The sequence below is a fragment of the Volvox carteri genome (genome assembly GCF_000143455.1).
Source record: "Volvox carteri f. nagariensis unplaced genomic scaffold VOLCAscaffold_80, whole genome shotgun sequence".
Taxonomy (NCBI): domain Eukaryota; kingdom Viridiplantae; phylum Chlorophyta; class Chlorophyceae; order Chlamydomonadales; family Volvocaceae; genus Volvox; species Volvox carteri.
Genome location: NW_003307623.1, coordinates 326,214 through 343,793, shown reverse-complemented (window position 1 = coordinate 343,793; position 17,580 = coordinate 326,214). Strand labels below are relative to the sequence as shown.

The 17,580-nt window shown below is 56.1% G+C and overlaps 1 protein-coding gene across 1 annotated transcript in view; it reads left to right on the top strand.

The window, feature by feature from the left end:
* The window catches only part of VOLCADRAFT_98977 (uncharacterized protein), a gene marked incomplete at both ends in the record, with an annotated part of 14,856 nt that extends 6,520 nt beyond the window's left edge, over positions 1–8,336 (top strand). The window contains 16 exons of the mRNA XM_002957810.1: positions 347–877; positions 2,061–2,131; positions 2,565–2,764; positions 3,017–3,125; positions 3,583–3,816; positions 4,244–4,299; positions 4,458–4,575; positions 4,754–4,959; positions 5,525–5,746; positions 6,119–6,336; positions 6,688–6,824; positions 7,140–7,206; positions 7,363–7,417; positions 7,677–7,708; positions 7,905–7,978; positions 8,251–8,336. Coding sequence (XP_002957856.1) covers positions 347–877; positions 2,061–2,131; positions 2,565–2,764; positions 3,017–3,125; positions 3,583–3,816; positions 4,244–4,299; positions 4,458–4,575; positions 4,754–4,959; positions 5,525–5,746; positions 6,119–6,336; positions 6,688–6,824; positions 7,140–7,206; positions 7,363–7,417; positions 7,677–7,708; positions 7,905–7,978; positions 8,251–8,336 — 2,416 coding nt within the window. The remainder of the gene's footprint in view (positions 1–346; positions 878–2,060; positions 2,132–2,564; positions 2,765–3,016; positions 3,126–3,582; positions 3,817–4,243; positions 4,300–4,457; positions 4,576–4,753; positions 4,960–5,524; positions 5,747–6,118; positions 6,337–6,687; positions 6,825–7,139; positions 7,207–7,362; positions 7,418–7,676; positions 7,709–7,904; positions 7,979–8,250) is intronic.
* Between the last annotated feature and the right edge of the window lie 9,244 nt (positions 8,337–17,580).

The window sequence follows — 17,580 nt, the reverse complement described above, 5'->3', positions numbered from 1 at the left end:
CCAGCGCTTTACAGATTCGGAATACTTTTATTCCCACGACTAAAAACCTATTCCTCCGTTCGGACTGGAAAATTCACCGGCAAAATTGAAAAGAAAAACACTGGAGGGAAGGTTTACATTGTGGCTTGTCGGGAGGGGTTGGATGGCCCACTCCATAGCGCAGTGTTGGGAAGGGAGCCCGTGGGGGACGTGCTCGGGACGATGTCGCAGGGGGTGATGATGACGTGTGGGGATGGAGGGGTTTAGGAAGCGAACTAGGACTGGTCCAGGATTGGTCCGTACGTGAGGGGATGTTTACGGCTTACGGCCCCAGACCGCACCCTCATGGAACTGGTTCCGCAAGCAGCTGCCCCTCGTGCGGTACCTGCGCCCCCAATTACTTGGTGATGCCGCAGGACAACCTGGCATTAAACGAGGGCGTCGCGTCGTACATCGAGTACGATTGTATTGCCGCCGTACTGCCGTCCGTTTTGCCTTTGAGCTCCTATGGCCTTTCCCTGGCCGAGCCGCTCCGCCGCCTGGTGGTGCCGCCGCTGGGTATGGCTGCCGGCGTGCACGAGGGGGTGCTGTGGCGGTCTCGTTGGGCGGATGAGGACCCGCTGGTGGGGGCGCCCCTGGACGCGAACGCCTCGTCCGTACTCGTGTACTCCAAGGCCGCAGCCATCCTGGATGCCGCCGCCGGCCTGGCGGGCCAGGAAGGACTTCGAAGAGCGCTCCAGGGGCTGCTGGCGTCGAACATGTACGGCACCGCAACGGTTTCGGATTTAGTGGACCGCATCGCCGCGGAAGCGGCTGGCCAGTGGAACGGCACCTTGCTGGGGGACCAGGAAGCAGTGGCGGCGGGGGTGATGGGCTGGTTTACGAAACCTGGCGTGGCGTTGGTTGTGGCAGCCGACGCGACGCCGGCGCCACCACCGCCGCCGCCGTCGCCGGCACCGCCGCCACCGGCACCGCCAGCCCCACTGCCGCCGCCGTTGCCGGAGCCTCTGCCGCCATCGCCTGCACCGCCGGTACCGCCGCCGGCGCCGTTGCTGGAACCAGTGCAAGTACTATCCCCGCCGTCGCCTGTGCTGCCGGGACTGCTGCCGCCGTCGCCTCTGCTGCCGCCGTCGCCTGTGCCTCCCGCGCCGGTGGCACCCGCCGCGTCTTTGAGCCCCCCGCCCGGTGCGTCGTTACCTCGCTAGCCCAGTCTGTGTCAGTCCGTGGTGGCCGTACGTGGCAGTAGTAGGAACCGAATCGGGGTCCCCCCGAGGGGCTTCTGAACCCTAAACCCCCCCGAACCAGCAATCCGGCTCGTGTCTGCGGGTCGGGGCCGGGTTGTTGCCAGGTATCTTTGTCTGTCCCGCACGCAACCCTGCCCTCAGCTACTGCCGCCCCACCCCGTCTTGCCTCGCGCTCCCTGTCTCTGGCGGCCTATCGGGGGGATATTGAGTGAGATGTGCAACGTCATGGCGCCATGTCCCCCTCTTAGTTATCATGCCTGCATCAGTTACCTCCCTTCCCTCACTCACCGCGCAAACGCACTGCAGGGCCCCCGGTCAACGTGCCTTCGTCGCCCATGCCATCATCTCCAAGCCCCGTGCTGTCGCCCCCGCCGCCGCCGCCGCCCACGCTACCTCCCCCTCCGTTACCACCGCCGCCGCCGCCCTCGCTACCTCCCCCTTCGTTACCGCCGCCGCCGCCGCCACCGGGCACACCAGCTCCCGCCACACCCCTGACTCAGCTCAGTTCTCCCCCCCCTCCCCCTCACCCGCCTAATGGCGATACCTCCGGGGGCGGCGGTACCAGCAACCACCGGCGTCTCGCAGCGGAGGTCCGATTTGGCAGCCGCCAGGTCCTGCAAGTGCTCGACTTGCCGCCGCCGCCGCCGCCGCCGCCGCCAGTTGACACTGCATTGTCCAGCCCGCCGCCGCCGCCGCCGCCGCCGCTGGTCGATGCCGCGGTGTTCAGCCCGCCACCGCCGTCATCCCCTTCACCGTCATCCCCTTCACTGTCACCCCCCTCACCGTCACCCCCTTCACCGTCACCCCCTTCACCGTCTCCACCGCCGCCGCCCCCAGCGACTCAGACGAGCGTCCTTCAGCTCTCCCAGCAGCGGCTGTGCAGCTGGGGTCTGTGGCCCGAGGAGAGCGTGTGTCCGTCGGGTCGGTACCTGGTAGCGGGAAGGGGGGGGGAGGGTCGCAGCTGGGATTTCCCTGGCTCCCTGTGCCCTCTGACCGCCCTTAGGGTTTTAGGGTTTTTGGCAGCCATCTTCCTCCCCCGGCAGGGCGCTTCTGTCTAAAAGGGCCTCCCAATCTGTCCCTTGAATGCGCATGAGTGCAGTCCGTACGCCCTCTCCGGACTGCGCTCTGGTAACATTCCGCTCTGTCGCCCTTGCCCCTGCACCTCCCGCACCCTTATTCCAACCCAAACCATAACCGCAACCCTCCCACCCCCACCTTTCCAATCCCTTTCCACCCTCTTCTTGCTCGGATCACTCCCATGTCCAGCCAATTGTACGGCATTTTACCGTCCCCGTCACGCACCTCCCCACCCAAACACCGTGTCCCCTCATATCCGTACAGGTGCTGACGCCGCTAACTACACACCCGTACTCAGATGCCCAGGGAACCCCTCAGGCCCCGGCTCCGGAACCACCGGTATCCCCGCCAACCTCACCACCACCACCGCGACCTGGTGGCTGCCGCTGCTGGCTGTGTCGGCTGACGGCTCCTCCCCCCCCACCGGCCCCTCGGGGGGCCCCGCGGTGCCGCCACTGCTGCTGGTGATGAACGACACGGGCTCGGGGGCCCCAACTGATGCGAGTGCGGGGCGGGAGGGGGCAGTGATGGAGGGAACGATGCAGGCCGCGGGTCGGTGTGTATGTGTGCCTTAGGGTTGGCCCGTAGACTCCCCCCTGGCCGGACGCACTGGTCCCGGGTGTCTAGGCCCCTCGAGGGCCCCGCACTCGCGACCCCCTCCCCGCGAGCCCGAGCTGGCCGTGACCTTCCTCTTACTTCACCCCGCTCCCCCGCAGTTCCCGCTGCCGTACGGGCTGCCCTCGGACAAGTGGATGCTGCGAGGTCCGGGTTTCACGGGGATGTACGTTACTGCGTACGGCAGTCCTGTCGGGGTGAACGGAACGGGTACGTGCTGCGAGTGCACTGTGTTTTTGTGTACGGCATGTCCTCTATAAACACCTCCGGATGGCGCCTGCTTGTGGGGGCAATGTGTGTGATGGTGGGTAGCAGCACCCGTAGCTTTCCGTTGCGGCTGCTTCTGCATTACTTCGATATGTGTCCTATCCCGATAACACTAAAACCCATTCCTACCCCTTCCGCGCCCTTTCCCAGCCATCTGCTATTATTTCCATTCGCCGCCAGTTTCCCCCCCCTCCCAATCCATCTTCCCGCGCCTTTCTTTCCTGACTCGGCCCTTCTCTCAAAACGTTTCTCATCCTCCCATTTCAATACCCAGCCCACCTGGCCAGCCTCCTATCCGCCATCAAGTCGCCCTCCTCGGCCACTACGGGTTTCGGAGCAACCGCAGCGGGGCCAACTACCTCCGCGAACTCTAACTCCTCCGCGGGCCTCCTGGCCTCAGTCCTGGACGCCCAGATGGTGTTACGAGATACCCTGGCACTGGCCTTCTCACTGCCCGCCACCACATCCACCACCAACCCCACTGCTGCGGGGGCCCCGCTGGGTGACCCCTCCGCACTGCTGCTACTGCCGTCGGGATCAGTTCCCGGTGTGGCGGCGGCGGGTAACACGGCCCCGCTGCCCGCCGTGTTGGCGGCCATTGACACGGCCCTCACCAGCCCCCTGGCGAGGACGGGTGAGTCAGGGGCCCTGGGCGGGAATGTGTGTCTGGGGGGGGGGGGTAGGACGGGGCGGGGTTGCAACTCCTTCTGGAGGGAGGCTCCTTCACGAACCTGGACGGACAAAGGAGGTCGGTGGGATTGCAATTATATGGCTACTGCGGCTACTGGTGTACGGCATCTCTTAGGGGCCCGTTATGCTATGCACGGCGGTATACGGTGGTGGTGGAAATGTAGGAGAATTAAGCTTCGCAGGGGCCTCTTGGAGGTGCGTTTTGGCAGTCCCTCGTCTTCCCGCCCTGATCTGGCCTCCCCTCGTCACCTGCTTCCCCTCCTCCCGTCGTGGTGCATCTCCATGTCCCCTCCCCGCACCCCTTGCGTTTCTTTGCATATTGTTGTCGATCACCCCTCGCCCCCTTCCCCACACGTTGAGCCGCCGTCCAGGTGCGGGTATGTACTCCCTGGGGCAGCCCGCGCTGATGGCGCTGGACTACTTGCAGGTGCGTGTGCGTTCGTGAATCTGTATGTATGTGTGTGAGCAGGTGAGGACTAGGTGGTAGGTGGGCTCCAGTGCCAACCCTTCCTGCATCTAGCTGACCTGAGCGCCATGCGTGGATACGATGCTGCTACTGCTGTTGCTGTTGCTGTTGTGTTGCAGGGCCTGTTCGCCTCAAGCTCCAACTCCAGCGCCAGCTGCAATGCCGACCTCCAGCGCTGGGTGGTCCGCAGGGTGGGGCCCCTCGCCAGGGCCGCAACCAACAACACTGCGAAGCCAGGTGGGGTTCAGGCCGGGGAGTTTAGGGGGGGGAGGTGTGGGGTGTATGCCGTTCACCATTAAACCACTTCCGCCCTGTGCTTTCAGCTCTGCCTCGCCTGCTCATCACGGTATCACCCCTGCCATCCCATCGCTCCATCACGTGGCCCCCTTTCTCTTCATCTCGCCCTTGCCCTCAGACAACTTGGTCGACCAGTTCCTGTTGCGACTGGCCCAGTCCCAGATTGTGACGGAGGCAGCCCTCTGGGGGGACAGCGGGGCGAGGGACTTCGCATGCTCCCTAGCCGCACAGATATATGCAGCCACCCCCTCCTCTGCTGCTGAGGGGGGTACGGGGGCGGTGGACCCCGACTGGCTGCCGGCCGCCCTGGCGGTCCCTCTGGGGGTGAGCCCCACCGGGGGCTGCAATGTCAGTGCGAGTCCGGGAGGCCCCGCACCAGGTGTGGGGGGGTGGGGAGTCAATACACACACGGGGCTGGATGGGACTGCTAGGGGGGGTTGATTCATATGCAAGCAAATGACGTAAGGGGAGGGTAGGAGGGTTAAGGCAAGTGGAGCCTCCTTTGAGCCTTTCGGGATGCCTGGGAAGCTTAGGGACACGAGGCCACTGGCGGTCAGACCTGGCAGTTGATGGGGAGTTGGTGGTTGTTCTTTACTGGTGGCTGGGACGCTGGCTCAATATGAGTGCGGGGACGGAAAGTGGTGAAAGCGAGTTGGTGATGTGGTGGGGAAGTGAAGTACAGCCTGGGACTTCTTTTCCTCCGTCCCCTGCCATATGATTTTCCTGGGGGTTCCTCCCTCTCGTTAAGCGCTCCAACCCAGCCCATTTTATTAGGCAGCTTGACTGGCTTAAGATGATTTGCTGCAAGTGAACGTGGTCCTTGTTAGTTCTCTTACACGTTTGTTTCTTCCCACCGGGGCTGGGTGGGCCCCCAATCCTGTGTTCAGAGGCGGCCTTCAACGCCAGTCTGACCCAGCTGATGAGCCCCACTGCCGACCCGGAGGTGGTCGCGGCCCGCCTGTACGCGCTGTCGTACACTGGTGATGCCGTACTGCGCAGCAGCCTGCTGGACGTACTTCAGGCTGGGTTGAATCTGTCTGGTTCGGTTGGGACCGGCCGTGGGGGTGCTGGAGCTCGGGTGCTGAGCCGGTCTTTGGTTGAGGGAGTGATGGTGGGTTTAGTGGGGAGGAGGGGGGAGGGCAGGGAGGAGAGGGATGTGGCTTTAGGGGTCATTTGAACTGGAACGAAATGCCACATATCCCGGGCACCCCAACGTTTCTCTTTGGGCTCGGCGGCTGGGTACTCGTTCACAACCTAACTGGCCACGTCGCCCCAATGACTACTTCCTAAGTCGCTACTGCCTGGTAACTTCTTTCGCATCCCCGCAGTATCGGTCTAATACTGGAGTATCACTCTATCCCTGGTGTCAGCTTCACTTGTTTGCGGTTCGTCCCCCTCCAACGGTAGTAGCCAGCTGGTTCCGCTATCACTCCTTGCTTCACTGCCTGTTTTGGTGCCGTACGGCGTGTCGTTCGGTATGCAGGGCCGGTTGGTGGGCAGCGCCCAACGGGACGTGTTCTTCAAGGCAGCTGCTTCTGGTGGTGGTGGTGATTTGGGGGGAAGCGGCTCCGGAACCAACTCCACCATTCACCAGACCTCCCAACCACCATTCAACGAGCTGCTGTCGGCGGCGCTGACCGGCACTCCTGCGGCCGGCAGCGGTGGCCTCATGGGCCTTATCAGCACCCTCGCCGGAAACGAGTAAGATAGCACCTCCCCCTCTTACCGGCTCTCACCGACCCGGTAATGGCAACACCAGTGCTTTGGCGCTAGTCTTTCAACCGCCCAACTGACCTACCCGCCAGGTCCTTTTCCACATGACCTATTGTCGATGGTGTTGCGCTGTACGGCACTGTGGGTTATTGCTTTGTACTACTCGGGGGCTACCTTGCCCCTCGTGGGGAGTTCTCAGTCCGAGTCAAGTGGCCTGAGGGGCTCCACATAATATGAACACCCTCCCTTGCTGACCCCCCTCCTAGTCCCCCTCCCAGTCCCCCCATCAATTCGCACCCGGTTATTCCCTTCCGCTCCAAATCTCCTACAACCCCCCAGTGGTGGGCGTGCCCTCGGTGTGTTGGAGAGCACCGTGGCTCGCTTCCTCACAAGCCCGGAGCAGCTGAGCAACCTGAGCGACCTGCTGTGCGGCAGGGGACCCGCGAGCGCCTTCTACACGACCGGTGTGGCGGCAGGTGGGTGCGGCAGGAGGGGTGGGAGGGCAAGGTGGAGAGACCAGGATTCGGTGGTACTCACCTCCGCGGAGGCAGCAGGCCCCCTTCCCCTTCACCGTAATTTCCAGGGCCCGGCCCAATGTTCCCTTCCCGCGCCCCTACCCTGTCTCCATACCCGCCGGTCTCTGCCCGCGCCTCCGGGGCCCAGGGATGATATGGAGGTGGCGCCTGTTGTATTCCTGCCAAGATAATCTCGAAAAACCCTTTCTGTGTTCTGCTCCCCTACCTCCTGCCCCCTACTTCCTGGCCCGCTGTTATTTCCCCGCTGGCCTGCAGCGGACTTGGCGACTGCCCGGTCCCGAATACTGGGCCGCGCGCAGTCCCGACTGCAGTGGATCGCCAGGTGGAGGGAACCCATTTGCAACTTCCTGGCGGCTGAGACGGCGGCACAGACCGGGCCGTCCAGCGGCTAAGATAGTATGGCGGGGAAATCAGGGTGGTGTGACCCCAACCCCCCTTTTCCCAGCACCCCGTTCGTCTTTTCCCCCCCTTTTCCCAGCACCCCTTTCACGGTTGATCCATGTATGTATGCAGTTATGTCTCGAGCTGGCTGGGTAGGCTTCATTTTCCTTTGTTCGAGCCTCTCGCACGCCAATCAAGCCGACGAAAGCCGGAGTTGGTTGACTGGCCATACTGGGTGACCTTGGCGAGGAGAGAAGTGGATGGATGGCGGTTGGTGGTTGGAATGGGGTTTAGGTGGAAATGTAGGCAAGGGTAAGGGGAGGATGGTCAATGTGGCCACGTACACATCCCACATTCACGATATCACGAGGTGGGACTTGCTTTCCCAGTGATGACGTCATGTCCCCACAGGAGGCTGGTCGCCTGAGTCTGCCGAATGGGCGGTAAGAAGGGCGGACCTGTGGGCGCCGGGGCGCAGCTGGGCAGGCAGGAAGCGGGAAATGGAGCTGTGTGGGGTGGTCACGTTGTTATGGGCCGTCGTGGTTCCCTTCTAGAGAAGTGGTGTGAAGTGGCGGTGACGGTGAAGCAAGTGGCGTCGTTAACCCATAGCCTGAACGAAGTTCTCTTTCTTCTTCGCAGTTTCCGTACGTGTTGCGATCAGCAATCCCTGAACCTGATCGGTGTTGGGGGTTTGTGGGGAGATGGCTGGCCGGGTAGGCGGCCTGGTGGGAGGCCCTAAGTAGTGAGCTTAGAAAGCTAGGATGAGGAGCGGGCGGCATCACATCACACCACATCACATCACATCACATCACATCACATCACATCACATCACATTACGGGTGTTCTGGTGGCGAAGTATATGAGTTACGATTTTCTATGTGTGGATGTGTGGATGTGTGGTGGGTGGTGGGTGGGTGAGGTGGGTGAGGTGGGCTGTTAGCACTGCTGGTCCCGGATGTCCTGAACGGTCGCATTGGCGGTGCAGTACACACAGCCACAAGTATTAGATCACGGCCGTGTGTAACGGCGTTGAAGCAGCTTAAGAAGTACGACTTAGGGTTTGACCGCTAGTATTTTAGGGTATTACCGCTATTCGCACTGCTTGGCACTCACACAGCCAGGTTACACCATGTGTCATGCGCATGTTAATGCATGGAAGCCGGATGTAGGATGTTGTCATCATGTACACAGAGAGATACACAGGAGAGGGCGGATTCATTTCCTCTTTTTCAACAAATCATTTTCGTTGTCGATTTCTACCTCTCATGTTTCCCTTAGCTTCTTCTTTTTTCTTCTTTGTACTGGTCGCTTCCACTTTTGGTACGGCATCTGGAATTCGATGCGGGTGCTGCTGCAATGTCGCACCTACTGACTGTCTTTAACTTGGGTACCTATGGGAGGATGACAGGGGTAGATGCAGGAACATGTGGCCTGAGCACGGGATGGGTGCTGTTAACACAGACACGGATATGAAGAGAAAGAGCATTCCAGCCACATATATGTCATAGCATTATAGAAAATGCAGGGGGATTTATGAGATGGCATTTGCCGGGGGCTGGAAGAGGTGTTCATGTTTGTATGTATGCATGCATTTCTGGGTTGACCACATGGCTGCGTGCTGACCTGAGTGGTGAGAGCGCAGAGGGGCGGGATGTGTGGTGCATCCACGCAGCTATGGGCTGGTGGGTGACAGAGTGTGCCAGGATGCTGAGAGGGAGTGTGCATTTTTATCGACCTGCGGCTGTTGCCGGCTTGCTGCTTCGTGTGCCGCGTGATTTCTGATGGCCCAGCGCTGTGCATATACTGTTTGAGGTTGTGTGCTGTCTGTTTTTGCTGTGCGCGGTATGTGGGCGAGGGTGTTCCCGTTTGGTTGGCGAGCGGGTGCACAGGTCGGTATTTGAGTGGTTGCCTTAACCCTGGTTGGAAAGTAAGGGTCGGGGTGGGCAAGGTCAAGCTTGAGGGACAAAAACCGTTTTGGAAGCGGGGTGAAGTCCGTGACATCAATGAGACACTCCAGACCGGTTTTGTCTGAGTGTTGCCCTTGCCCTTCAGCAGCGAGCTGGCTTCAGTGTTGGCGAATATGTGTACTCAATAAGGTATCAGGATTGAATTGAAAACATTTCACAGCGAACGAAGAGATTTGAGGACGCGCAATGCAGGTCATATACCTACGTCGCCTTGGCATGTGATGAGTCCTCATAAGCATGGATAGTTAGAACACCAAGAAAATGAGTCTGCATGGGCCTGCCCATTTCTTACAACGGGTCGACACCCTTGGTCTACGTGAAAGTGTGTTTTGCTTTAGTGTTGTATCACGACTTCAGAAAAGTACCGATTGGTGGACGCAGGTCACGTGATATGCCCAGGAAATACTGCATTGATGTGTATCATGTTTGCGACCTTTTTACAGCAGCAGTGCAGCCGGCCATTGAAGTTTCATGTAGGGCTATGTGTAGTGAGTCTGGTTGAGACGCGCCAGAATACAGCGAAATGTAGCAGCGGAAAACAGACCACAATAGGTGATAAAGGTGCGAGGTGGGTGTGACCACGACACCAGTAGTAATAGCAGCGCTAGACTACTCATGCCTACCAGGCATCCACACCGAATTATATACGATCGGTAACTGGTGATCGTAGCCCTGCGGGACTTCTCTTAACCTTCCTTGATAGGATAGGTCGATGACTGACGACTGTCACACTTTACACCACCGACAACCTGTCAGTTAATCTCAGCCTCGAACGTTGGAACGTCCGTTCGATATCCAACTGGCATATGCTGGGATTCGTTAATTACATAACCATACTGGTTAGATTGACCAACCATAGGCCACAACATTTATCCCCTCCTTTTAGGAGTCGTGTCCTCACGACTACGGGACTTAATGAACTGCAATTCAGCAGCCATATCCGGTGTAAAGTGGTCAGCTGGTTCCCAACTGTTATGTTCCGACTCGAAACCTTTCCACTTAACCAGATATTCATCGACGTACTTACGTCCCACCTTCCGGCGGCGATAGTTCAATACTCGGTCTATCGGATAAGTAGTATCCTCAGAGAACTCCTCCGGTAATTGCTCAACAGGCAACGGTTGAAAAGTACCATCGGTACGGTAGGGCAAGCGATACATGAAATACATTATGTATCTTCAAGTTGCTTGGAAGCTTCAGCTTCACAGCGACATTTCCTACCATTTGTTCGACCTCGAACGGGCCACACCAACGAGGCGTGAGTTTACGAATGCCCTTACCTCGCAAACGCAAGTTTTTAGTACTTAATAAAACAAGTTGTCTTGGCTCAAACAAAACATCCCTTTTCTTGGCGTTGTAGTGTTGCTCAGTACGACTTTGAGCCTCCAATAAACATCGTTTAGCATCAGCTAGGCGTTGATCCAGTGTTTGCACAAATGCCTTAGCTGTTGGTACAGTAACATCTAACTCTCGTACAGTAGGTGTCGCAGGATGATAACCGTAATTTAGAAAGAAGGGTGTTTGACCAGTAGACCGGTTTACCGAATTGTTAACAGCAAATTCCGCCAAGGATAAAACTTTATCCCACGTGGATGGAGATCCATCACAGTAATTTCGCAACATGTCGGCCAGCACACGGTTCATGCGCTCTGTTTGACCATCGGTCTGTGGATGGAATGCTGTAGACAGATCTGAACGAAGATCGACCATACGAGCCATATGTTGCCAGAACATTCCAGAACATTCCAGCAAACTGCGATCCTCTACTAGAAAACAAAGTATCAGAGACTGTTGTTTTGGGTAATCCATGCAATCGAACAACGTTTGCAAGGAACAACTCTGCAGTTTTCTCGGCTGTGACATGCGTATTGGTTGGTACAAAATGAGCCATCTTGGTGAGACGATCCACCACAACAAAAATGGCGTCGTGTTGTCGTTGCGTACGCGGCAAACCAACCACAAAATCCATTGAGACACTGTCCCACGGCATGTCTGGTATTGGCAACGGTTGCAACAAACCATGTTGTCGTCCTGACAAGGTTTTATTACGTTGACATTTATCACAACAACGTACGAAAGACTCGATATCTGCTGTTATCCCAGGCCACCAATGGTGTCGTTGTACTAACTCAAGGGTGCGAGCGACTCCTGGGTGTCCACCCATGGGTCCTCCATGACAGCGAGCTATCAGTTCTTGTCGTAGTTGGGGCTCATATGGAACGACAATACTTCGACGTCCCGTAGGCATCGCCTTGAGCCAGTAGCCTTGTTCATTACGGAACAACGTAGCTACGTTTAGTGATTGACCGAACCAAGGATCCTTAGCATACCCAGCCAGGATACGTTCTCGAAGCGTACATGCTTTCGTCCTTCGGGTTATCGCATTCAGTGAGGGATGTCGACTGAGAGCATCAGCTACATTCAGTTTCCCAGCACGATGTTCCCACAATAAATGAAATCGACTGAGGAACTCAAGCCAGCGTGCTTGCCTTCGACTTAACGTGGGTTGCGTTTTGAGGTAAATTAACGGGTGATGATCCGTTACCACGCGTACGTCATGTGGTCCTTCGAGGTAGCATCGCCACTCTCTTAGGGCATGGATTACCCCAAGCAATTCCTGCTCTCCCGTTGTATAGTTCCGCTCGGCTGGCGTGAACTTTTTACTGGTGAACACAATAGGGGCTCCATCTTGGAGAAGTACAACACCTGTTCCCCTTAACGATGCGTCCGAAATTACCTCAAAAGAGAACGGTTTGGTCAAATCAGGGTACCGAAGCAAGACATCATCTGCTAAGGCTTTCTTTACTACCTCAAAGGCTTCACGTGCCGAGGGAGTCCACTCGGGCAATATGTTTGCTTTACCACAAAGCATATCGGTTAGGGGTGCCGACGACGCAGCATATGACCGAATATATTTACGAAAATAATTGGTCAACCCCAAGAACTGACGCAGCTCTGTAATCGAGTTAGGTAACGGCCAGTCATGCACAACGCGGACTTTCTTGGGATCAGGACGTACACCTGACGTACTGATAACATGTCCCAGGTACTCTAACTCTGTTTGTGCCCAGTGACATTTTGAGGCTTTGGCGTGGAGACGTTCCCGCCTGAGCACTTCGAGAACCTGTTCCAGGTGTCGTAAATGCTCTTCACGACTTCGTGAATGAATCAAGATATCATCCAGATACACCACCACAAAGCGACCAATAAACGGTTCCAGGATACGATTCATAACTGTTTGAAACGTAGCGGGAGCATTGGTCAGACCGAACGGTAACACTACATACTCATAGTGACCGAGGGGTGTCCGGAATGCCGTTTGCGGAACATCTTCGTTACGAATACGAATTTGGTTATATCCTTGTTGAAGGTCGATGAACGAGTACACTGTACTACCACCGAGACTATCGACTAGATCATCGATCCGTGGTAAAGGATACCGGTTCTTTACTGTTTGAGCGTTTAGCCCACGATAGTCTACAACCATTCGTAGGGTGCCGTCCTTTTTAGCAACGAAAAGGATTGGTGCAGCCCACGGCGAACTACTTGGCCGTATCATCCCTTTACACAACAAGTCTTCAACTTGTCGTCTAACTTCCTCCAATTCATTTGGAGTTAGTCGATATAGGGGCCGAGCAACGGGCTGAGCACCTTCGACCAGCGGGATGGTATGAGTCACCAATCTTTCAGGAGGTGGCTCAGTTATGTCCGCAAAGATATCCTGATATCGCTCCAACAAGGCGGCGATTTCTGGATCCGTCACTTTTACTTCAGCGGCTGAGGTAGTCGGTACGTCCGGCCCACCTGACCCACGGGTCGCAGCTGTGCGTACTACTGCGCCAGCAGTTAGCCGCGGACGGACTAATAACACGTGCGCTCCCTTTCGCACCATGTTTTTCGCTTGTGTGCGATTAATTGATAAGCATTCTGCCTTGGCTTGCATTGCCATGATAACGTGATGTTTTGGGCGCTGATCTTTGGAAGGATCCTCCTTTCCGTGCGAATAGGTACGACGAAACTCTTGCGTACCCTTCCGGAGTGTTACCACTCTGGTGTCAAAATCGATTCGCATTCGACTTTGCTCTAAGATATTCGCACCTAAGATCAGATCAGCCGAGGTTGGCAACCCCTTCATCACTAGGGCAGGTACTACCAACCGCACCGGTCCCACTCTCACCTTCAGCATCGTTTGACCAACGATGGGAGACATTCCACCATCCGCCAACCGTACGTACGTGAAGGTTGAGGGTAGCACGTGAAGATGAAGAAGACGCACCAGCGCCTCGGAAACGAAGCTATGTGTAGCTCCCGAATCCAACATGGCCATAACCGTAGACCCTGAAATCTTCACTGCTAGGTGAGGAACAGCATTCCCAATAGCTGTACAGGCAGGGACTTCTTCCGTGCTGTCTGGACCATCATACCATACCTCCATAACTTCAGTAATAGGAGGAAGAAGCGCGCGGCTTCCTTGTACATCTGGTACGTAAAACAAAGAGGTACCCACTGGGTATCGTCGTACCAATTTCATGCCTTTTAACAAAGATGGTTCCGTTCCACTAGGAACTAGCATGCAAGCTGCTGTTGACTGTGGAGCCAGCGGCTTACAGGCACGATAATGCGTTACGTACGCAGGCAAGTCAGCTGCATTCGGAGCCATCCAGACTGTATGTCCGGCGTTACGTACGCAGGCAAGTCAGCTGCATTCGGAGCCATCCAGACTGTATGTCCGGCAACGTTGGTATCAAGGAATGGGCGGGCTGTACACGAGAAAGCGTTACATACGGCAGACAAGCCGCAGTCTGATGCACATGCATCTAAAGTGAACTCTCGGCCCACAGTGGTTGCAATACTAGCAACTTCGCTTTCGTGCACTGATCGTCCCAAACCCTGCCAATACTTGGACCAAAGACAATTCCCATCCGGGCGTCGAACGAACCTCGGAGGGGCAACTCCCTAGGCAACAGTGCCACCGGCACCACCGGCGCCAGCATCCTCGTTCCAACGAGGACAGTTGTCATAAGTGTGATCCAAACCCAGGCACACCCAGCACCCGCGGAGGGACATCGCCAGTTCAATCTGCACTTTTGGTAGGTACCCCCCACCGGCTTGTTAGACAGCGCCAGGTTCACCCGCTGACGCTTCCGTCCCATCACTTGTTGCCATTCACCCTGGACCACTCGGCCCGCACCGTGACCGGCAGCCTCTGCACCGCGACCTGCGGCGGCTCCTCCTCGGGCACCACGGCCTCGACCTGGGTTAACATTACCCCGGCCTCCCTGTCCGCGACCCCCACCTGGACCATTGCGTCCAGCCACGCGGCCTGCTGGGCCACCACCACGTCCACCACCCCGGCCACGGCCTCCAGCACCACGGCCCGCACCCGCGTTGGCCGGCTGAATAGGGGCAGCGACGGGTGGCGCCTGGACAGGTCCAGCGTGTACTGGAGCTGGTGCCGCCACAGCAGCAGCAAAGGAAGGTGGAGCCTGTAGGGCAGCAGCATGAGAACGTACACGAGCAGCGGACTGTTGAACAGCCATGCAAACTGCATGTTGTTTTTCGACCCCCCATCGCATGTGCCCGCAACTCGGCATAGACGGTATGCTCTTGGAAATCAGTCGGGCGTACGGCGCACTCTTCACGTAAGTATGGCAATAGCTTCTCGCGGAAATGCCAAAGCTTAGTTGGTTCTTGCATATCAGGAATATCCTGAAGTAGCGCTTCAAACCGACCAGCAAACGTAAGGACTGACTCATTAAGCTCTTGCTTAAAGGCAGCGCTATAGAAGGTAGTGCGCGCTACGTGCGTGCGAGAGTACATCTCTGGGGCAAACCTGACCAGGAAGGCGTCCAGCAACTGATCTGGGGTATAGTCAGGAACCGACTTGGTCCATGTAATGTGCCACTCTTTGAAGAATCCCTCCAAAGCCCCACTGATGAATAACTTTTGCGCTGGAATGTTAGCTTGCCAGCCAACAAGAACAAAGTAATCCCGAACATCAGCCACGAATGCACGAATTCGGTCGGGTTCTACGGGTGTTGCAACGGGCAACTTTGGCGCAGGGATGTTACATACCATCTGTGCATCCGGAAGCTGTGCGACTGCAACAGCTGCTGGCACAGCAACGGGCTGTGCGGGGTCTGGCATTGCGCCAGCAGCGGGTACTCCAGCAATAGGGATTACTGGTTGACAAACAGGTGTGACGGGCACGGGCACAACAGGTGCCAACGGGGGAGCGGCAGCGCCAGCCTCACCCGCTGCAGGGGCAGCAGCAGCAGCAGGCGCAGCTGCGGCATCAGCAACTTGCTGAAAGGGGATATTCAGGTTAACTCCACCTGGTGCGGCAGCATTCTGCGCCGGGCCCCAACCTGCGCCCCATTGCCAACTGGCAAGGTTGAACCCACCTGGGTTCCCTGAGGAGCCTGACACCATAGCGACATCGAGTGACCCACCGGGATCGTTTGTTCTGCCTGTCCCGTTCACTACAATACAGTAGGATCTTACTCACCGGGACAACTAATCGAACAACTTACTTGCAGTAAGAAGTTACTTACTGGGAGAGATAGTCAGACGTGCGAAATATTCCCGGAATGAGGGACTGCCGCTGTCCCATGGACCTATGGTCTCGATACCAAATCTGTAGTGAGTCTGGTTGAGACGCGCCAGAATACAGCGAAATGTAGCAGCGGAAAACAGACCACAATAGGTGATAAAGGTGCGAGGTGGGTGTGACCACGACACCAGTAGTAATAGCAGCGCTAGACTACTCATGCCTACCAGGCATCCACACCGAATTATATACGATCGGTAACTGGTGATCGTAGCCCTGCGGGACTTCTCTTAACCTTCCTTGATAGGATAGGTCGATGACTGACGACTGTCACACTTTACACCACCGACAACCTGTCAGTTGATCTCAGCCTCGAACGTTGGAACGTCCGTTCGATATCCAACTGGGATATGCTGGGATTTGTTAATTACATAACCATACTGGTTAGATTGACCAACCATAGGCCACAACACTATGGTGACCTACAGGACACAACACATACCTTCCCCTCCTTCCTGAGGATTCAGCCCCCACCCAGCCTTGCATGCATTCCCGCACACCCACAGTCGACATTCTGACACATTAGGATTGTGTCCGGTTTCTCCAGATCGTAGACCTGCACAACTTTTTCCATTCCTATATGTAGGGGGAGTAGACTTAGAACGGTTGTGCCCGAGAGATGGCGGGTTAGAACGCAATACGTGACCCCTCAGACAGGTCTCAGGTCTCGTGATCACCTGACTGTCACCTACTCAAAGGTCGCACAGACCTTGAATTGTATCCTTTGTGACCTATATGTTTTTTGATTGCAAGAGTTGTAAATTGGGGGCGCATGGGAGAGGGCTACAGAGGTATAGGGAATTAGGGTTTAGGGTTTTGGGTTTTGTAGGGTTTTAGGGTTTTAGGGTTTTAGGGTTTTAGGGTTTTAGGGTTTTACCCCTTTTGGAAGGATATGCCAGGAAGCAGACGCCCATGGTAGGGGGGTCAATCGATCACATTTTTCACGTATAATCCATTTATGCTATCAAATATGGCCATACCATGGGGTATTTGGAAAGTTATGGCCAAAATAAGGCTTAAAACCCATTTTTCTCAAAAATGAGGGTCGGTCTGGGGGTAAAAAAAGACATATCTATATATGTCATTGAAAACGACATCCGTTGGTGATTTCAAAAATACCTGTCATGGCTACCAGAAAAGTTATGGGCCAAAAATGGAGGCCCCGTCTTAACCAGGCATTCGTTTACCCCTTCTGGAAGGGTATGCCCGGAAGCAGATACCCTTGATAGGGGGGTCAATCGATCACATTTTTCACGTATAATCTGTTTATGCTATTAATGATGGTCATAGCAGGGGGTATTTGGAAAGTTATGGCCAATATAAGGCTTAAAAGACATTTTTCTCAAAAATGAGGATTGGTGTGGGGGTAAAAAAGACATATCTATATATATCTTTGAAAAATACATCAGTTGGTGATTTCAAAAGTACCTGTTTGAGGGGTACCGAAAAAGTTAGGGTTTTAGGGTTTAGGGTTTTAGGGTTTAGGGTTTAGGGTTTTAGGGTTTTGTAGGGTTTTAGGGAGTACACACGGGGGGAAAGAATGGGCTATTGCAGCGAAGCAACGCCCCAGATGAGTGCTAAAAACAGTGCATTAGAACATGCATATTTGAAGCTTAGCCTAACGTTGTCCTTGGCCTCCGACTGCACCCACTACCCTCCAGAGCGTGGCCTGGAGCTTTTCGAGTCGAGGGACGTACGTCATACATCGCTACAAGGTGTATGGATAGGGAGGGTCGGG